The sequence below is a fragment of the Aythya ferina genome (assembly GCF_964211825.1).
Source record: "Aythya ferina genome assembly, chromosome: 2".
NCBI lineage: Eukaryota > Metazoa > Chordata > Aves > Anseriformes > Anatidae > Aythya > Aythya ferina.
In genome coordinates, this window is record NC_140297.1 from 16,557,325 (window position 1) to 16,579,014 (window position 21,690).

Below are 21,690 nucleotides of genomic sequence, written 5' to 3' on the forward strand. Positions count from 1 at the left end.
AGCCTGCCTTCCTCCTAAATCCCCTTCGTTTCCTTCCTCCGTTTTTAGTTCCATTAATCATCCTCAACTTCCTTGCATTTATTCACAGGCATTTCTCAGCACATGCGCTGAACAGAGCAATCGAACAAGTCCGACCTCGACAAAGCAGATACCTGTTTCTTAACGGGGCTTTGCCAATGTGTTTATCACCTCTGTGTTTTGGAGAAGCAAGTGTGTTTGGGCAGGGGACAGCCCTGCCAGCAGCTCTGCACACACTGGGTCGTGATGTTGAGGAAAATGGGGCATCAGGTGGCGATTCTGTCTGAAGCCCTGTGCGTTCAGAACCCCATTTGTGCTGTTTTGAATATAGAGAAGTGGTAAGCCTGTAACCTTTAAACAAGGTGGTCAGCGTGTCTAGATAACGTAAATAGTAAAGGAGTTTCACGTACTCAAACACCAAAACCTACCCTGAGTCTTTGTCCTGAAACCTTTTAAGGAAAGTTTTGCCATTGGCTTCAGTCAGCAAAATGTCAGTTTTTGCAGGTAATAAACAGAAAATGCAGCCTGTGTCTTGTGAGATTGTGACAGAGGTTCAACTCGACACCTGCTACTGCTGCAGGAGCTGCTTTGGGTGATGAAGTCCCATTTCTCTCCTTAACCAAAAAATAATCAAAGGGAAGCTGCTGGGCAGCACAGTAGTCCTGCAAGAGTTACTGCCCTTTGGATGGGGAATAAAATGCAGTCCTGCCCCTTTTTGGCAATGGTCAAGCTCATGCTACTGTCACCCGGAGCATTTTAATCCTAACGCCACTAGCAAATCCTACGCATTGTTGTCCTAAATTCCAGCAGACTCGCCGCTGAAGTTTTATTTAGATGATGCTTGAACTGAGTTCGTGTAGGAAGAGCGTAGGCTCTTCTGGAGTGTGTCCACCACACGGGGGGACATGAGGGGCTGTGGGGACGGGGTTTGGCACCCAGCTGCTCCAGCAGAAACCAGGGCGGGCAGGGACACAGGCTGGGGACACCCAGAAGAGGGACACAGGCTGGGGACACCCGGAGGACCGTGGTGCGCCAGCGGCCTCCGAGACGGGACAACCAGCCACTTCAGCTGCCTTTCGGGTTTCTCTTTCACAAAACGGTTCTTCATTCCGCGATGATGCAAGGGCCAAGCTGCTCAGACGTGCTCCCTGCCCTCACCCTCCCCACGATATTTGGGGCTGCCTCCACGGGGTACCCACGACCAAGGGGAGCTGTGGGGCGGCACAGCCACCCCCTCACCCCTCACCCCCGAGCCTCAGCGAGCCCCCCAGGGCCGTGAGGGCGGCGCTTGCTCTCTCCTTCCAGTAAAACGAAATAGAAACCGGGTCCGGTGCCTGCCGCTCCCCCGCCCCCGGCCGGGCCCGGGCGGTGCTACCTGAGCCCTGCCCGCCCCCGGGACTTCCCCGCGGCCGCCGGCCGGCCCGGCCCGAGCGGCTCCGGCGCTGGCTGAGAGCAGACGGGCGGCCCGGAGGCTCCCGGAGCCCCTCAGGTAAGCCTGGAGGGGGGTCTGGGAGAGACGGGACCCCAAAACCCGGCCGGAGGAAAGGGATCGGGGGGCTCCCGCTCCCAGCCGGCAGGTTTGGCTCCCTGGGAGATGCCCCGGATGGGGAGCACCTGCCCGGGAGCCCCCCCCCCCCCGGAGCCCACCTGGGTGATGCTGTAAGCAAAGATTTGGGGGGGTGGGGTGTTGTTTGTTTATTTATCTATCTATCTATCTATCTATCTATCTATCTATCTATCTATCTATCTATCTATTTACTATCCCAAGTGGGCATCTAAAGTTATGAAGAGGTTGAAAATGTGTGTTTTTTCTTGATCTAACAATAATAACCCGAGAAGCAGCCGCGAGGCTTGATCTATTCACTTGCCATCAGCGGTGGGCGATCGCCTGCAACTTCGACCAGGAAATTATTAACCCTACAGGCAGCACAGGAGACCTTTATTTTGAATATCTCTCTGCCTGGAGGCAGTCAGCACAGCTTTTTAGTTTCATTGAAGCTTTTTGGTTGACTCCTGGCACGCACGCACACATCCCGCGGGGGCTCCGCGCTCCTATCCAGTGACTCTTGCACTATGTGGTGCACGCACGTCAAAGCTGTGCTCTTCCCAGAAAAGGGGTTTTAAGGAAACGCTGTTCACGATAAATGGGAGAAATAAACCTTGGCTTGCAGCTTGCTCATGTGATGATGTTGAAATAGTGACAGAACTGGAGAAAGAGTCTTGTGCTTTAGCAACTGACCCAAGTGCTTGCTTAGAGGGTTTTTTTTTCCTACTGTAGGTAAAAGCAGATTTTTAACTGAGAGCACAGGTAAAACGTACCTCGTGACGTAATTCCTTAATTTACCTGGACTGTAGAGAGTGATTTGGGTCATTAGGTTCCCACCACAGGTATTAGTGGAGAATTTTAGGGGGAAAAATGGAGAACGGATTCCCTGGTGGTAAATTGACGCCTTTTTGCCAGTGGTGGAAATATAATGCATAAAGTGCTGCATAATTTAAAAAATTGGCTTCACGGAGCCTAGACACAGCTCTTGGTATGTAAACGTCTACTCCTTCGAATTTGCTAGGTTTGGGAAAAGTGACGGGCTTGCAGGTTTTCTCAAGCAGTAACAGCACAGAACTGAGGATATGCTGGTAGCAGACACCTCCTGTTATTCAGAAGGTCCTTTTGGGTAGTAGTGAGGCTGTTGAGAGTAAGAGTTTTACGCTGGAGTCTGGGAACATTTGGGGGAGCAGAGCTGGTATTTAGGGAAAGCTCATTTTGCTCTGAACTGCCCTGTTGTCTTCTGCATGAAAACATCAAAGAGGGAGTTGGTTTCATCGTGGTGCTTACTTGTCCATATCCACAAAGGACTAAAGCTTCTCTAGGCTCGTGTTTTTCTTCTGAAAGTCCCTAAAGACTTGTTTCTAACTTGACCTTGCTGTTCACATGCAGTCCCTCAGTTCCTCTTATGACTGGACTGGGTGTTTCTTTTCTCTCCACCCCCATTAATTGAGCATCAAAAAAGCAATGAATAAAAATCCTGGTGTGAGGAAAAAATAGAAATCTCCTTTATAATTAAGAGTAACCACTTTCAGGCTTTCAGGGCAACCTTTAATTAGGGGGGTAGAACAGGAAGGCGAGATGCTAGGGGTTAGAAAACAGCTTCTGTTACTTCTTGCGTAGGTTGACAAAAACCCTGACCTCTCAGCACCCCAGATGCGAGGTCTGTGTGCTCCCTGCTGAAGCAGTGCTAGCGACCACAGGGGTTCCTCCTCCGCCTCTCCAAAGCTGGGGTCCCACATATGGACCAGAGGCTGGGTGCACGCTGATGAAGCACATTACCTCCATCTGCCCAGGGCTGGGGGCTGGGGGCTGCTCTGGCAAAGCCACCACAGGGCTTTGAAAAGGTGCACGAGGTACTGCCGGCACTCCCCGTGCCTTTTCCTGTTCTGCTTCTGCCGAGTTTTCCTGCCCTGCCTTCCGAACTGGCAGCACATGGGCTGAACTCCTGTGCCATGCTAGCTGCGTCATTTTACTCATTTTTCTTCAACGTTAGAGCTGACGTAAATGCTCTCTAACCCATGAGAAATATGTGCCGCAGAGCTTCCACGTCCTTGCGGGGAGGGTAAGAAAGATAATGATCATAACCAGAAACTGTACCTGGGTAAGCTGCATTGCTTCATGGCCTCGGGGGACCGAGTCTGCAGCTTGTCCTTGAGATAAATAGGTTGTGCTTCGTTTCTTTTCTTTTTCTTTTGTAAGTATCTTCTTGTCCGGTTTTTATCTTTTGCTAAGAATAGTTGGCTGCAGTGGATTATGAAAAAGGGAAATGAGAGCTCTCAGTGTGTGGTGTGTTCTGATAGTAGAGCCAAATCTCATTTTCCTCCATCTGCAAGCATGAGGCAGCGCGGATAAAACTCCAGACCTGCCCATGGAAAACTTACTTTTCACTACTACCTGGAAATCTGGATGATCACACAGTAGCTTGATTCTTTTTCACAGTCATCTTTTTCTGCCCAAAATCCCCTGTTATCTCAGCCTTGTGATTACTACTTTTTCTTTCCGTGAAGCCTGTGAAGCAAACGATCATATGAATATAAACCAGTCCTTCTGCTTGAGCTGGTCTGCCATGGCTTTATTTGTTTTGCTTTTTTTAATAGACTGCTACGGAACGCTGTGAAATTATCGGCGGCGGTAAACACAGGTTCAAGAAACATGACGGCTTTGGGGATTATATTGAGAAGTTTTTGATGGTTTTGTGTGATGTAACCAGGATAAACATAAGGTAAGTGCTCTCAGACATTTACATGTCGAAAACTATTTGTGTCTGTGTATTAATGGCTGACCACGTATATGTGTTTTCCACTTGAGCAGAATACCTCTCTTTGGCTCAAGCTAGGAAACTGGGATGGGAATGGACTTCTCTGGATGTTGAATCCAGTTTCTTGGAGCTAAAAGTCCACTTCAGCCAAATAGTCGAGGTTTATCCTAGAAGTTATTGTTAGACATAGTGAGGGCAGAACAAACCACTGGAAACTGCTTCAAAAGCTCACTGCTTTTATGCTAGCTCAGTTTCTGACTATCTTCCTAAATCGGTGAAAATTTTGGTTCAAATCTAGTTCTGGTCAGTCATTTGCAAAAAAAAAATAAAAAAAAAATGGGTGGTGTATCTCAGGTGGTGACTGATTTGTGCTTTGTACAGTGATACTAACAGGTGCTTATTACTAGTGGATGCTTATTGGCTTTGCTCTGTGACCTTCTCTTTCTGGACACATCACATAAATTGCTCACAGACTCTTGGGGATAAACTAATATGGTACATTTATATCTATCCCTCTTTGTCATCCATTTCCAAATAATGCATCCTTTTGTAGGCATTGAGGGTGCTCCTGCATTTTTGCATATCCAGCAAAATATAACTGGTCCATGCTTCACTATTGTGTCAGTACCTCTAATTAAAAGCTTTGATATAAGGTAAATTCCAAGACTGAATGACGGGAGAGGTTCACTAATAACTTGCACAAGAATTTTGCTAGTAAAGGGATTTTCTCCTTTTCCTCTTTACTCAGTCTACTAATGAGGAATTTTTTTTTCTTAATACAAAATGATTTTAAATCTAACTGTATATTGACGAGCCATCTGTCACTCTGATCACTTCTTTTCCTTATTGCTTTGCTAAAACAAATTTGGAAGAAAAGTGTCTTCAGGTTTGTTTGTTTCTCTTTTTTTCAGGAGTGGTTTTGCAAAGTGGACAGTAATGGAGTATATGAGCACGGGTAGTGATAGCAAAGAGGAAATTGACTTGTTGCTAACTAATTTAAATATGTCTGAGGTGATAGACATCATGGAAAACCTTTATCCAGGTGGAGACCTTGCAGTGTATGAAGACAGCTTAATTACGATGTGTGAAGAAGAAAATCAAAATGAAGAACGTGCAGAATCTTTACTGTTTTGTGAACGGGAGGTTTCTTTGATGTCCTCTGTCAAGTATGGGACTGTGGAAGACCTGCTTGCTTTTGCAAATCAGGTGTCCAACACTGCAAAACAATTTAAAGGATGCAGACAGCAAGAATCTGGAATCCTCTTGAATATGGTACGTTTCTTTTCTTTTTACTTGAAAATGAGTAGGTATTAGGTGTTCAAAGTTACTTCTGAATCTAAGTAAAGATCACTTCCAGTCCCACGGGCAGAATGTTGTTCCCTGTGGAAGCCTGGGCCTGGAGGGAATCCCTCAGGAGATCAAATCCAGCCCCTGCAGTCTCAGGCAGCTATGGAGAAAAATCTGCTGCTCAGAACGATCCACTCCGTGTTGCCTCTTGGTAGCCCTGGAGATTAGAAAACATTTCCCAATGCTGAAGACAAACTCGAGACACACACAATTAAGAAAAAGCCACAACTCTGAGGGCTTACAGGGAGAGTTTGGGAGATGGTGAGAGTTCTCCAGTGCCTTGTGCTCACGTGGTAACAGAGCTCATTATGCAAAATTCCCAAATAAAGGTCTAGGGTCTATTTTGGTAGAGCTGGTGAGCTCACTGTCTGCACAAAAATGTAAAACGTAGTAATGAGAGAGAAAGTACTTAGTATCAACTGTGACTTTCAGAATTACAATATTATCTAATATCACACTCTGCTGAACGCAAGCATGGGTGTGTTGTTCTGAGCTCTGTCCATTTTTATTCCTGAAATGATTTGTGTTCTACAAGTATGTGTAGGTACCGGTGTCATTGAAGTTCTATTAAAAAATCATTTGCTTTGGAAACAATCAATCAAGAAAGGGAAGCTTATTCATACATGTTTGTCCTGCTGCTTTGTTCTGTTAGTACTTTCTAGATCTATCATCTAAAATACCGTGCGTGCACTATGTTTTGCATGTGAGCAATGGTTGCTTGAGGCTTAATGAGTTTCTTAGGTGTGAAGCAGCAAAGGGTAATGCTTTATTCTGATTTTGAGGACTATTGCAAAAGGATCCCTTTTTGAACTGTAACACTGAAATGACACCAATATTAAATGTTTCCTATACTTAGGGTAGGCACTGTTCTACATACCCAGGGTTGTTTTGCTTGGGTATTATTCCTATAGATGCATACAATTGGTATGAACCAAGTGTTATTAGGTGCACGTGACTCATTGAGCAACTGAGGACGGGAGGCAGGGCCTTACCTATAGATGCGTTTCAACAGGCACATCTGCATTGTAAATACCTGCTGCATTTTAGTCGGGATCAGGCGTGTTTCTGATTGCCTGCTGACTGCCACAAACTGCACCGTGGCTTGCATCACAGAGAGCCTCGGAGCACACAAGCTGGATTTCTTTCAGCTGAAACTAAATTGGAAGATGATGGGCTATGGCCACAAATGAGCGTTCGCTCCACAACACCAGGCTAGGAACTAGTCCAAAGGGAAGCCTCCTGAAATATGAATAGTGTGATGTTTCCTGCTCTCTTTTGTTCTGCAAATGCACTCCACTCGCTCTGCGTTGCTTACCAGGACAGCTGTCACCCACATGGATTGGCGAATCTCAACCCTGTGAAATGCAGAAGTGCGCAGGGGAGATGCAGGGATTGGTACAGTCTTTGCCTTGGTCCTGATGAGTAGCTTGGAGGCTCATTCTGCATATCCTAAGCAGGATAACACCAAAGCACCTTTACTGATAAGGCAGTCTCCCCATCAGCTAAGAACTTAACCTCACAAAATTTAACAGCTTCTAAGAATTAACTTATTTCATATATTTAAATAGTAGCCACAGATGACAGTTTTAGCAGTCGAGAAGATGCTTTCCTAAATCAAAAACACCGAAGTAGTTAAAGCACAGAGAGATGACGTGCATGACATCTTAAAAAGAAATCTAAAACCGGTAATCTTCCTAAGATGCTGTTATCTTAGAAAGGAAGGCTGACGAGCAGAGCACATTGAGACCATGTGACAGGCACAGTGATAAATATCCTTAATCTACTTTTACATGCCTTGAAGAATCTTGGTTAGCTATCAGTAAACAGGTTAACCATATTCTGGATGCTGGCAGAACTGTATATCCCTGAATTAATTGAAAGCATATTCACAGGAAAGACTACTGCTGCTTTGGCCAAGAGAATATGAAGAGACTTCAGAACCAACATCAAACCTAAGGCAGGACTCATGTTGCTGCAGTTAGGACTTTGGTTTCTCTGTCATGTGCAGAGGGAGGGAGCTCTTTCAGGGGAAGATTCAGGGCGAGATAACAGACTTCGATGCCCTGAACCGCTTCCTGGAGGACCCCTCCTTGCCCTGGTGACAGTGTAGAAAACCAGAGCCCTATACATTACCCACCTAAAGCACATACTGTGATTCCCAGCCTTTTTTTCAGCTACAATATAAAACGTCAAGAAGGTGGCTGGTGAGATTGTGGCAGACCTCTCCAACTGCTTACTAAGCAGCAGAAATTCTGATACAAGACGGAAAATTAAAATGTGTTCCCCTAGCAGTCCATGTGATATTAGGAAATGCTGAAACTCTTGCTCACATCATAGAAGATAGCCTGTGAGTAACAGGTATGTGGCATAACAAGTTAGCAGATTACAGGAAGGACAAACATGTGCAGGTAAATCTAATAACAAGAGGTGGGTAATTTCATTAACCCAGCTGCTGTTGTTGTTGTTTCAAGACAATTAATTGCAACTTACACTTTGTGAGTTAGTCACTTGAGAGAAACGTGGATGCCTGGGCTGTGAATGGATGCCACACCTCACATGCTGTTCCCATTTGGTGTTTCTAAATAAAGACTGCTGAACAGATCACGTGCGTCGTGCACATATACAAGTGATATTTTTCTTTCCACAATGTATAAAATTAATTAGGCTTGAAGTGATTTTAACCTCAGTGTTGTTTTGCTTGTGTTTTTTTTTTTTAATTTGACTCCACAGATCACCCCCAAGAATGGCCGCTATCAAATCGACTCGGATGTGCTCCTGTTCCCGTGGAAGCTGACTTACAGAAATATCGGCTCTGACTTTATTCCTCGGGGAGCCTTTGGGAAGGTGTACTTAGCCCAAGATAGAGAAACCAAGAAACGAATGGCATGCAAACTGGTATGTTAGTTCAGTGGTTTTATCTCTGAGCAAACACGAGGTGACATGGTACATGTGGTAAATTTTCAAATATGTCAGCATCAAATTCCACTGGTGGGCTGAATATTGCCTGGGTTTTGTTGGCCTACACAATGCAGGAAAAATGGACGTTTTTAAGTGTTAATTTGTTTTTGGTGTTTGGCCCCAAGACCTTAAAAGTTTCAGCATTGTGGAAGTATCTGGTAGCCCCTGCGGCAGAAGAATTTCTGCTTGTCCTGCAGCACTCGTGGAGATAGAATATCAGTGTGGAATCACATCCCTGCTGGAGGCGACAGCGAAACCCTGTTGCTGCAGCTGGTTCTAGGATCTCACCCTTCAGCTGGGGCCTTCAGACACATGTTTTTGTTAGTCCAGTACAATTAATGTCTCTGTGAGCTCAGCTTACACGCAACTGTCATCGCGTTTTGGACGCTAACTCAGCATAGCATTGTGAGGTGTCTCAAGACAATTGCTGAGCACCCTTGTATTTTTCTGCAAGCCAATGGTTTTTTTCGACTTTACCTTTCAACAACGTATTCTGAATTGAGTAGTAAATGTTTAGGGCCAGCAAAAGCTCAGCTGGGACACTCTCCTGTATCTCAGCACTTGTGAATGAGCACCTGTGCGTGACATAACTGGGGAGGCAGTTGCATGTCCTTCCCTTGTGGCCAGTGTACTGATGTGGGAACGGATTTAATTTGCTAGCCCTGCATAACCCACAGCAAGGTTAAAGCTCCCTAATGCTTCTGAAAATGCAGACAGTGTTTCTCAGAAAATATTACTGTGTTAATTGCTTCACAGCCGCAAGTTTGAGGGAAAGAGAGTAAAAAGAGTGGTAATAGCCTTGCTGTGTGTAAACAAACACTGCCTATTGCTTTAATAATCTGCCATCAGTACTTTTTAAAGAAATAGTGCTGAGTGCTCACTTTAAAGCGGATTTCCTGTCTTGGAAACCGTAAAAGAAAGCTGATAAGGATTTAATCAAGGTCAGTAATGGTCTGGAGCATTGTTAGTCTGCAGACTGTGCTGAGCATTTCTTTGCTAGAAGCTCTGATCCACGTGTCAAATGGGTGTACAGATCTCGTGGAGCAGATGAGTCTGCAAAGCTAATTAAAAAAGCAGTGGGACTTTTATCTCCTTCACCAGGAAGTTTGCTTAGAGCTTTTGCGTAACCACTAGTTTTTGACAGGAATTGTTACATTGCTTTTTCTGGAAGATTGCACTTTTTACTTGGGCACAATTCCAAAAACTCTCAGTTCTGAACAGGATGTGTTCCTCTGAACTGGGAAGGAAGAACAAGTCACAGGATCAGAATAAAATCAGAATAAATCATATTTTAATAAGTGGACAGGGGTGCTTTGCTTCCCTCTTCCATTTCAATCTATAGGAAAACTACTGTTTGTAGAGATACCCTGGATCTTCAGCTGCTTGTATGTGGTTTTGTTTCCATCTCCTAGGTCCCAGTGGAACAGTTCAAACCATCAGATGTTGAAATACAGGCATGTTTCCGTCACGAAAACATTGCTGAATTATACGGTGCTATTCTGTGGGACGAGACGATCCATCTCTTTATGGAGGCTGGAGAGGGAGGATCTGTCATGGAAAAGCTGGAGAGCTGTGGGCCTATGAGGGAATTTGAAATCATTTGGGTGACGAAGCATATCCTGAAAGGCCTTGACTTTCTTCACTCCAAAAGGATTATCCATCATGATATCAAACGTAAGTGTGTGATTCCTTGGGGTGCTTTTTGTTGCAGGTCGGACTGGGGCTCCGATAAAAGGCCTGGTACAGAGCTGGGGTGCACTGCCTTGCGTCACAGGGAGGGAGAAACTGGATGACGCCCAACAAATAACAAGATCAGGTTCTTAAGATAAGTTAGTTACACTATTTATTACTACTTTAGTGAAGAGGATGGTTTGCAAGTCAGAGTTCCTTTGCTTTCTTGAGCAACTCAATCTGGAAATAAAAACCTGAAGAAATAGAGCAAAATTATCAGGATGGATTAATCAGTTTTCTTCTTTCCATGGAAATTTACTGAGTGTTTCCTTCCCCACCTTCCACTTGTGCCTTCTTTTAATAATTTTGTCTTTGTGCAGGGCTGTTTCACAGTTTGATTCTACTTTGGAACTAAATACATAATTTCTACTGCTTTTTTCTTTTAACAATTATTGCAAATTTTAACGTTTGTTTTTAAAATCCTCTGGGCATTAACATGTAAATAATCAAAGTGCATTGATATTAAACATAAAATTAATAGATTAATATTACATTGTTCTGACATTCAACTTTAATGCATTGCATGTAATTTAATATTAAATACTATTTCTCCCAGCAACTCCCCCCCACTGCAGACAGATAAATGTGCTTGCCTTTCTAGTAGCAGTGCTTCTAATTAAGATGCATCTCTTCTGCAAATTCATTTTTGCTAAAAACAGATTATTTTTTTCTGTGAATTAGAAATATTCAAACTGGAAGTGTTAGGAATATTAATCGGCAGAAAGCGATTATCAAGAATTGCTAAATTTTGTTGGATTTTATTTTTAGATAATAGGGGTCAGTGCTTGGATGAAAATTAATTTTCATGTGTTTTAGGAGGATTTAGGGGTGTTATGGGGTATGTATGTGAAAGGAGCAGAGCGGGCAGTCTGTGGGGGTGTTCCTCGGCCTTGCACCCCCGGGGCAGTTTGGAGGGAGCCACGAAATCCCATTTCAACTGATCTTAGACTCCTGTGCTGTGGGGCAAGTGGTTTCTTTTCACCTCATGCTTGCTGGGTCTGCCGCCAGCACCAGGAGAGCTGGCAGGGGCTGCAGCACAGGAGTAAAGGACATCGTGTGTGGAAGCAGGGAAGCCCCGTTTTTGGCAGAAGCAGGGCTTTAGGTCCCTCTAATTCTGAAATTGCAGGTTAAGGCTTGTGTGGTGCCCCTGGGTGCGAACACCATGGCTTCCTGGCGATGGCCTGTAGGTGTTGGACAGGCTTTGCCTGAGGTGTCCGTGCTCCGAATGGGACCCGGTGCACTCTGCCCCAGAAAGCTGACCTAAACGCCTCGTGTCGGGCAGGGCAGGTTCCCCAGAAGGAGCCAAGGTGTGTGGTTTTCCTTGCCAGGCGGAGTCAGTAGAAAAGGCTGTTATCCAAACATCTCCGATTTCTTCCTCTTCTATTGAGTCTGTGGCGCTGACGCAGGAGGAGGTGGGGGTTGTAGTGCCAGAAAGGCCTCCCTGGGCCAGGAAGGAGGGGGACTCTGTTGGCTCCTAGGAGTAGGTCAGTGCTGTAGCTGATTTTAACCCTTCGTTGGGAAACTGTTAAATCATGAGGTTATTTGAGGTGTGTTGAGGAGGAGCTGTAGCAGAGCTGTCCCACCCCTCAGGGTCCAGCTCTTCTTCCCATGTCCCAGCTGCAAAGCTGGCCTGGGGTGCGATCCCAAAGAAGTAGCTGCCTTTATGGCACTGCTGCTTTCTGCTTCAGTTTTATGTGGTGTTTGAAGTCTGTATCTTCAAAGTTATCCCTACAGTTACACATTAATTTGTGCTCTTTCGTGGCACTTGTGAGTAGGCAAATACCTGGGAGATTACCTCAGGAATCCATATAACCAAAATCAAAGTTTGTTTCTTCCCAATGTGTGGTCATGGCGGGCATTGTCAAGATGGGAAACGACCTGACTTCGTGGTTGTCATTGGGGGGAAAAAGTATTTCTGTAGCATAACTTGGAGACTTTGTTTGTCTGTGTTTTAGAAAAAGTGAATACAAATGTCTTAAGGCTTACACAGAGCCTTACTTTGATAAGTGATTGATCAGAAATAAAACTGCAAAGAAAGCCTGTGAGTGCAAAGCTGTGCCTTAGGCAGAGTTTCATGAAGGAAAGTGAATTAAGCTCCTAGATATTGCTGCAATTCAGTGGGAGCTTGAAATTCTCTCTTTTCTTACTTTTGCAGCTGTCTTCTGCTATATTGAGCTGATATTGCTGACCGGTGGGGCTGCTGTGGCGGGGCCTGAGTTCTTTATTTCTGTCTTAATTTAAATTGCTTGTGTTAAGAAATCTCTTGGTGACCAATAGTTATGTTCCTAGCAGGAGCTGCACAGCATGCTCTCACTTTGGAGACAATGAAAGGTCTTCAGAGCAAGCCAGGAGCTCTGCTCAAAACATTGTTTTCTTCTTTTACACAAACCAGTCCAGCTTGATTTTTTTTTTTAAAGATATAATTAAAAATTGGTCCCGATCACTAACAGACCTGTTCTGGCTAGGAGAAGGACTTTGTTGGCTGTTGGGACTAGTTGTGCTGGTCTCCAATTTCAGGCAAACATCCAAATGAAAGTCATGTTGTGAAATAAACGCTCAACATGCTAGAACCTTAAATGCCATCTTTTTGTTTTTCTTTTAGCAAGCAACATTGTCTTTATGTCAACTAAGGCTGTTTTGGTGGATTTTGGCTTAAGTGTTCAAATGACTGAAGACATTTACTATCCCAAAGACCTTAGAGGAACAGAGGTAAGGCACTAGAGGGACAAAAACCTCTTTGTTGTATCACTCCAATTGTTGTGATGCTCAGGCTCAAATTTGGAGCTCAAGGGTAAATATATGTAATACGTTACATTAATGTTTGATTTTAATTTTTTGATAATCTAATTTTTTTAAATTTTGATCTGTTGAATGGAAACTCAAGTGTTACATTTTGAAAGCCTTGTTGCCTTCTCTGCAGCCCCACTTTTTAGTGGTTATTCAATGTGAAGTCAAGGAGGAAACTGGGATCCACTATAGCCAAACAAAGGAACAATGCTCTGGGGAGGGTGGTTTGCAGCAAATCGGCTGCTGGTCACAGACACTTCAGACTGCAATTTGGTTCTTTTGCTCTGTCAAAGATTTCTTCTTGAGATACCAGCTGTGGACTGGGGTGACCTGCTCAGCATGGCAGTTGGACTCCTCCTTTGGAAACCACAGAAATGACAAACCTGTGGGTTTTGATCTCTGGCATTTCTGAGCCATGTTTCCCATATGTGTGTTGTCCTTACACGCTACGGGGGTTATGTGCTGCGTGGGTGATGGTTATCTGGTAAAATGCTTGGGCATTACAGTGAAGGAGGTGGGGGCCTTCGAAATGTTCTCAAGCACTTGAACTCTGAGCACGCAGAGAGGTCCTGCTCACCGCTTGGGTACTCTCATGCCACAGTGTTTCCAGGACTGGAGCTTTAGCAAACAATCAAGCAGGGGTAATTAGCACGGATGCAATTGTGGCTTTGATTGTCCTCTGTTGCCAGAGAAGGTTGTTCACAGGAAATGCCTCAGCTTAACTGTTGGCACTTACCATTTTGATAGTCTTTCACAGCAGAGGCTTGTATCTGGAGGAGATACTCATATATTTGACAGAGCGTAGCACTCCTTGGCAGGGTAGGATAAACTAAGATTTCACAGAATGCCACCCTTGTTTATTTATTTTCAAGATATTTGGGAAAATACTTGAGCATTTGTTTGCATTGGCTTTCTGGTCAGAGGAATTAAGAGCTTTAAATACTTATGGTACTGGAAGTAATGTGATTTTTTAGCATTTAATGTGTATGCTTTGAGTATACGTGCATGCTGTTAAGAAAAAAAACAGTGGGATGACGATAGGAAAAAAAATGGGATGAAAACCCTGGAGATGTGTGTAGGTGGGAAATTTGCAGGTTTGTGCAGCAGCAGTGTTCCACTCTTGGCTGTTGGAGGACAGGTCAAGTTTGTGCTGATAAGAACAACTGTGAAAATCACATAATTCTTCACTTAGTAGAAAAAGACTCTCCATTGTTGAGTGCCTACAGCCACGTCCACAGAAAGCAGACAATGCCTGATCTAGTTGCCCATAAATGCCACCTGTAGACTTTTATAGCACCATTTCTCATGTAATGTGTGTATGAATCCTCTCTGAGTTTATGAAAATGAATAGTTGCAATTCTGGGCAGAATGATTAAATGGTTAAATTTTGTTTAGCTTGTATAGAGTGAAAAATCTGGGTTTTCTGAACTACTTTTCTCCGATGCACGCAGCGCGTTACACCATGGGTGTGGTGAAGCTGCTCTGCAGGACAGGCTTTCTGCTGCGCTTCTGTCGCTTTGTTACAGTGCAGAGGCTTCAGCTGCAAACATTGTAGGGGAAAAAAGTTGTCTGCTGAGGTTAATTGAACATTGAGGGTGTGCTTCGTTTGCACGAATGCTGAACTGAAATGAGGGCAGCACAAAAAATGGACTGTGTTACAGCTGGATTGTGTCTGACAGGCAGACAGCTGCTAGCCCAGCGACGGGAAGGAGCAGGAATGGGGAAATCTGGGGTTGGGCTGCCCTCTTTGGGGGCAACCGAGCTTTAGGCCAGACTAAATCAGTTTGCAGTCACAGCTTGGGTGCACATCTTTGTCCCTGCGCAGTCAAGGTGCATCTTGACCTTTGTCACACACTGCAACTGCAGACTGGTTCTGCTTCCAGCGTCCTTTTTCCTCAAGAAGGCAAATTCTGTTTGTCACTACAGACTTCACTGCAGCTGCACTGTACGCACTAATTACTTGTTTTATAAAAATGGGAACTCTTTGCTTTGCTCTGTATGAAATTTAACCGTGGCAGGTGCCTTATTTTACCCTATCTCTGAGGAAAGCAATGGACAGGGGTCGGTAGCAGCCTTAGACATCTGCCAAACCTTTGTACGTGCTTCCATCCCGAAGCTCTGGTGGCAGATGTGAGTGATTTACCGGGAAGTATTCCTGGGAATTTGCGTGAGCGCGGCAGCCGCTCTCAGTCTGCAGCAGCCAGCCGTCCTACGAGGCAGCGATGATTTAACTTCCTGCCCCTGTGGCTTTTCAAGCAATGCCGTGTGGCAGGGCAGCTTGAACTAATTAAAGATCCGTGTTGGCTCCTTCAGAGGGAAATGGGGCGAGGGAAAAGTGGAAACCAGAAGCGAACAGGACGGCTTGCTGACTGAGCTGTGTGTGTTGTACCCCTCCCCGTGGCAGCAGCATGGGCAGGGAGTGCCTCCCGCATCCCATCCTGCTCCTTCTCCTCCAGCTGCAGCTGCTGGGGACTTCCCTGTGAGCACCCCTGCTGCTCTGACAGAGCTGAACTTTTCAGTCAAGGGTTCGGATGGAAACCGCAGCTTAGTTTTGAGGAGATTGGAATTCCTGGTTAAAAAGGGGGTGGGAGAGAGATGCTTGCCTTAACAGCTGCTCGGGGGAGAAATCAGGACTTGAGACCTGGCTTTTAACCAGTGCCCAGCCTCAGACCTGCCCCATTTCTTAGGGCAGCGCCCCAACATGCAGGTTATTAGATAATGGGGGGAAGAGAAGCCTAATGAAGACATGAATGAGCGTATCTGCCAGTTCTGTCCGAAGAGTTGTGTATTATTCAGTGTAACAGAGCAGAAAATCTATTCCACAGCTGGTGCTCGGTCTCCAGGCTGCGGGTACCAGTGGGATCCGTGTGTGTGTCTCAGACAACAGCATGTCACACTTGGTCTTTGCTTGTTGCTTTCCTCTATTGATTAATCTTCTCTGACAATTCTTCACAGATTTACATGAGTCCTGAAGTTATCCTCTGCAGAGGCCACACGACAAAAGCAGACATCTACAGCATGGGGGCTACCATTATTCATATGCAAACTGGCATCCCGCCCTGGGTGAGCAGATACCCTCGCTCTGCGTACCCATCCTACCTCTACATCGTAAGTGCTCTCAGAAAAGCCATAGCTCTGGTTCAGTCGAAGGGTTTCCTGTGCTCTTGTTGGGAAAGCTCCAGTCATATAAAGACTACCAAAATATTTGTCAGAGAGATGATATCATCCGTTTTGCTTCGGGGGAGGGAGGGAAGAAGCGGGTTTTGATCATTTAGGGGAAGACAGAAGCTGAGCTGGAGTCATCTCTGTGGTCTGTGTTACAATTTACAGGCCTTGGGTTTCCTGCAAGGACAGGGTTAGAACAGCATGAAACTTCATTGGAACAAGCCCATCTGTGTCCTACCAGTCTGTTTTGCTTAGAAGCTGCAGATAAAAACAGAGCTTGGCAAATTTGATTCTGTGGCTCGCCCACTGCGGTACAGTAGTCTGATGAATTTGCATTACACTGGATTTTATACTTGTTTGGAGTAGCTTTGAGTTTTGAGATTTACGATAAAATCTGATAAGAGGTAGATTTTGTGTGCTTGCATATTCTGTTCTAATTGATCAGCACAGCTTGGAAAGGTAGTGAGTTGTAAGTGGGGAATTCCTAGACTGCTAACGCGATTATCTGTGACTTCCTTTTCCATTGTTTTTGGAATAACTGTTTCAGTCTTTTTTTTTTTTCCAATAGATACACAAGCAAGCTCCCCCTTTAGAGGACATTGCTGAAGACTGCAGCACTTCCATGAGGGATTTGCTAGGAGCAGCTCTGGAAAGGAATCCTAACCATAGACTGTCTGCAGCAGAGTTACTGAAACACGAAGCCTTACACCCACCCCCAGAAGATCAGCCGCGGTGCCAGAGTCTGGACTCAGCATTGTTTGAAAGGAAAAGACTACTTGGAAGGAAGGAGCTGCAGTTACCAGAAAACATTACAGGTAAATACTATCAGCCTTACTCACCTTGCACTTTGTAGATTTTACTTTGTGTCAAACTTTGATTTGACTAAGTGGTTAGAAACAAGCTAGACTCAAAAAGCTTCTGGAAAGAGACCAGTAAAATCCCAATCAGATGAGGTCAGACCCAGAACTCATTAAGAGTTCTGTGAAACGCCCGTTGACTTCAACTGGGGAAGGACTCAGCCTGCATTCTGCAGCTCTGGAAGGATTGGCTCATGAAAAAGCTGTGGCAATCATTCAGGGCAGTTCTTCATGGAGTATAGGTTGCTGTGCCAAGTTGGCTTGATTTGTCCCAGTACTAGGGATGTTTTACTGATGCTACTGATTTGTTTTTTAACAAAAAAAGTTTCAACAGTCACAACAAAAAGTATCACTTTTTCCCTCCTTAAAGATAAGACACACATAAAACCGTAACTGCAATGATGCTGTCCAAAGTACAAGCCCTCTGTTTTAAAAATGAAAATGACGGTAGGATAGAATTCAGTTCCCTTGTGCATTAATAATTGCTTTATTAACACATCAATAATAACATGTGAACCATTTAAAAACAAATAAACAAACAAAAAATAAACAAACAAAAATAAACAAACAAACAAAAACAAACAAAAAACACAACTTGATGTGTACTCAGACTCAAGCCCAGGGAAGCCTGGGGATCAGTAACCTGCTAGCAGGCTTCAAAAAGCTTTTCTTCTATTTCTAAAACATGTTAGGATCATCCTGAGAAGGGGACATTTTAAAAGTGACCCCAAACAAGTAGTTTATTTTATTGTGATAATTATTTGAAAAATATCTATGCAAAATTTTGGGTGCTCTAGTACATAATTGTTGCAGTGAATCTACTTAACATTTAAAGTAATCACTGCCTTTACATCTATAATGGCATTGCTCCTTCTGGATTTTGCTTTGTGTGTGCATAATCTTTTGACTACAGGCAATAAGAATTGATTTTTTTTTTTGTAAAAATGTTTGGCATTAAACTGGAACTCTAATTTAGGTGCATGAGATTCCAGGACAGTCATTACACTAGTATTCTGGGGATGTTCTGTAGCTGCAAATTTCTTCAGATGTTGAGCTAAGAAAAAAAAAAAAATCTGAGGACGATGGTCCTGGGTTTGTTCTGTACAGTTACGCCCAGTGGCACAAAGAGGATGTCATTTATTTAGATGAAAATTCCCCTGTAATGAAGGGAAATTCTCAACTGGCAGAAAACTATTAGAGTGTTGTATTTTTTCTTGCACCAGCCTCTCCTTTAGTACTGTGGCTCAGAGAATGAGGAACCTCTGTCTAGTTGTCCCAGCTGGCAGAGGGCTTTTGAAATAATTGAACGTATTTGCTGTTTGCAGTAGCAAGCTGCTTACCTTTCTTTGCCCTAGAGTTACGAGCTGCTTTGGTATCTTCCATTTTATTCTATATGAAATCTATTTTATATTGTCTTTAAAAATAGAGAGTTCTAAAGCACAAGTAAATAAAAGCAAATGCTAGGCCAATTATTCCAATAATGCCTGTAATTGTGAGACTGCACTAGAGGAGCTGTTTGTGCACTAGTGACACACTTTGTCTCTTTCCTTTTTAGATTCCTCATTGTGTACCGGGAGCATGGAGGAGTCAGACCTGCTAAAGAGGCAAAGATCACTCTACATAGACCTCGGAGCTCTAGCTGGTTACTTCAATATTGTCAGGGGACCACCAGCATTAGAATATGACTGATTCCAGAAATGGACCTCTACCTCTTAGAACTTGATCTTAAGACTTGACTTTCAAATCTGTACATAAAACTATTGCCATTGTAGGCTGTAAAATGTGAATAGTGTTTAATTGCACAGATGATTAAGCTAAACCCTTTGGGGCTTTGATAAGCTGATGCCAAGCAATGATATTCGTGCGTCTGCTGGTTGACCAACAAGAAGACAGCAAAAAGAACACTGCTGGGAGCGCCTCGTTCTTGGGAGATCTTCCTGTGCTGGGTCTTGCACTTTCATAAAGCTTATATTATATGCTTGCAACTATTGCCATCAAGAAAAAAAGAAAAAAAGAAAAAAAAAAGAAAGAAAAAGAGCATGTGGGTCATAAGATCTGGTCTATCTGAGCTGTCCTTAGTGAAAACATTCCCAAAACAAAGTCCTTGTTCAATCTTTGAGACCTGGCCAATCTCTAGTCATTCTTAATGTAAATCAGGACCTTCCTGAAGCTGAGCTGGTTTCTCTCAGCTGCTCTTTCGAGTCAGAGCATCACTTGGTTACTGATATGTTTCAGCTTTGCATCTTCCCTGTACCCCCTGCTCTGCGGGTGGAGGGAATCCATCAGTGTATCTGTTAGCTTTGGGAGTAGCTCAGCAAGCTGGTCCTGACAGCGCGCGGCAGTGACTCCACCTGCTTTCGATGTTACAGAAGCTGCAAGGATGTCTCAGCTAGTTTTCAGGGGTAGGGCAGATGTTATTTCCTACTGGTAACAGTGGACAAGCTCCAGACTCTTGCTTTTTAATACTTCAAACTTGTACACGTGTATAATTGGCGTGAGCGCTATGGTTTGGAAAGCGTGTCCTTAGTGACAAGCTGTGTTTATGTTCCTATGGAAATGGAATTATATTGTTCTCGCTGTGCCTCATTCATTTGAAACACGATGTTTTGGATGATAGTAAAACTATGTGAACTGCATAGTTCTGTACATCCCATGGGATGAGAACGTAAACTTTTATAAAACTCTTTGATGCTTAGGATGACTCTCTTTTAAGCGTTTGTGTTAAAATGGCATACTATGTATGTTGTACACTGAATCTTTTCTGAAGCACAGTCTCTTTTTTCATACATCTATTATTTAATGCTGCTCCTATCTAACATACAATCTTAAACAGATGATTTCTAGTTTGATACTGATACGGTCAAATGAATAAATCCAGCTCAGCGCCTTGAGACATGGTCACTCTGTTCTTTTCTCTTTGGAAACAGCATGGGGCTGTGATCTTTTCACCTCCCCTTCCACAGCCCAGGTACATACGGGCATTCTGCAGTGCTGAGGTGTGGGGTGAAGGGTGTTGCTGACACATTTGGGACTCTAATGACAGACAACCAGTGTTTCTGACAAAATCTCATCTAGACCACAGCTGTCCTTCTGGGCTGCCTGAATGGTGCACAGCAGTTGTGTGCAACATGCAACAAACACGTCAGTCCTGATGGTAATTTCTACAAAAAGTCCAGGTGGGAATAGCCAACCTGCCCCGTACTTACTGCGAAATCTCCAGATGGAGAACTGTGCAGGAGAGCCCTCCTCGTATTCATTCTGGCTGTAGCAATCTTTTCCCCAATTTCCCTTCTGAAAAATTAAGGTGTTTATCCTTGTTAAAACAGTAGCTGGATGTTACAGAAATGCTTATCAACTACTGACATACCACAAGGTAAGAATTACAGGCTCCCAGGGAGCTTGAAAAATGTTACGGTGATTTTGTTGTTGTTTAATGTGGTCCTTGTCTTCCCCCCACCCAGCCAAACAATTCAGCATGGGAATCTGCATGTGGGGGCAGGCTCACTAATTAAAATTTGTTCTGAGTGTATGGCGGGTATGTGTCTTCACACCATGCAACTAATATCTGATCGGGCTGTCCAAAGTAATTACACTTACCGTGGTGCCAGATATCGGTGATAAGGTCTGGCTGAGTGAACCAGTAGCTCTTTATGGTCACATCCACAGGTCTAAACTGTATGAGGCTGCATGATAAAGAGCACCTCTGAGGCCTGGTACACAACCAACAAGTAGCTGTTCAGGTACGCCAAGCACCAAGTGGTGCTACCAGCACTGAGAACTTTCTAATAGCTGAGGGTGATATTGCAGGTGAGCCACAGGATTTCTCTCCGGCATCACATCCCAGGCAGATCGTGTCCCTCGGTGTATCCCACAGTGCTTGTTCCCTGTGCACTTGGAGCGATGGAGGCAGAGGGATGATGGAGAGGGAATGGAAAGGGGTGATAGGAAAGCTGCCACCGGGGGGGATGGCTGGTCTGCCCCGAGCAGTGGGATTTTGCAAACGGGTTGCCTTTGTGTTAATGCCTGGTATGTAGTTTCATTTTCTCCTGGGGGAATAGTGAGACTGATGCTAAACGCAGAGGAAAGCGTAAGTGTGTGGAGAAAAACAGCTCTGGGATGCAGAGCAAGCAAAACACGGTTTGGAGCCAGAGCATCCATTTCTTTTCCTTACAGGAAAGCCCAACCATGTGCTAAAACTAATTTCTAAAACTATCCCCATGCAAAGCTAATCATCTGGGCAATGGAAAAACAAGTTCTTTATAAACTCTGCATACCAGCAAAACTCAGCAACGCCCAAAAACTCCAGACAGACCTTGGGAGTGGCTCGTTACGGTCCCGGGCTGCACGCACGCTGTTTCAGGCTGGCCACTGGCATAGCCCTGCTGGCTGATGCTGGGGCATCGTGACTCACCAGGGAGGAGACGAGCGGCTGCCCCACGCCTCCCACAGCAGGCAGCAGTGCCTGCCACCTGAGCTGCACCGTGGCACAGGGCAGAAGGTGGGCTTGTCTGGAGCAGGACCGG

The 21,690-nt window shown here is 44.6% G+C and overlaps 1 protein-coding gene across 2 annotated transcripts; it reads left to right on the forward strand.

Moving 5' to 3' along the window:
- The first annotated feature begins 1,367 nt into the window (after positions 1 to 1,367).
- MAP3K8 (mitogen-activated protein kinase kinase kinase 8) lies at positions 1,368 to 20,058 on the forward strand. 2 transcript variants are annotated; one of them, XM_084508989.1, is made up of 9 exons: positions 1,368 to 1,507; positions 4,162 to 4,286; positions 5,234 to 5,594; positions 8,400 to 8,564; positions 10,040 to 10,301; positions 12,961 to 13,067; positions 16,101 to 16,253; positions 16,879 to 17,125; positions 18,723 to 20,058. In XM_084508989.1, the coding sequence occupies exons 2-9, from the start codon at positions 4,252 to 4,254 to the stop codon at positions 18,854 to 18,856; spliced, it is 1,464 nt and encodes a 487-aa protein (XP_084365115.1). In that variant the 5' UTR covers positions 1,368 to 1,507; positions 4,162 to 4,251; the 3' UTR covers positions 18,857 to 20,058. The 2 variants fall into 2 exon arrangements, with proteins under 2 accessions (XP_084365115.1, XP_084365116.1); XM_084508990.1 differs by having other exon boundaries at positions 16,101 to 16,208.
- The last annotated feature ends 1,632 nt before the right edge of the window (positions 20,059 to 21,690 follow it).

Coding starts and splice junctions, on each gene's coding strand:
- MAP3K8 (XM_084508989.1), top strand. CDS start 4,252: ATGGTTTTGTGTGATGTAACCAGGATAAACATAAG. Junction 8,565..10,039: donor AACGAATGGCATGCAAACTG/GTATGTTAGTTC, acceptor TCCATCTCCTAG/GTCCCAGTGGAACAGTTCAA. Junction 13,068..16,100: donor AAGACCTTAGAGGAACAGAG/GTAAGGCACTAG, acceptor AATTCTTCACAG/ATTTACATGAGTCCTGAAGT.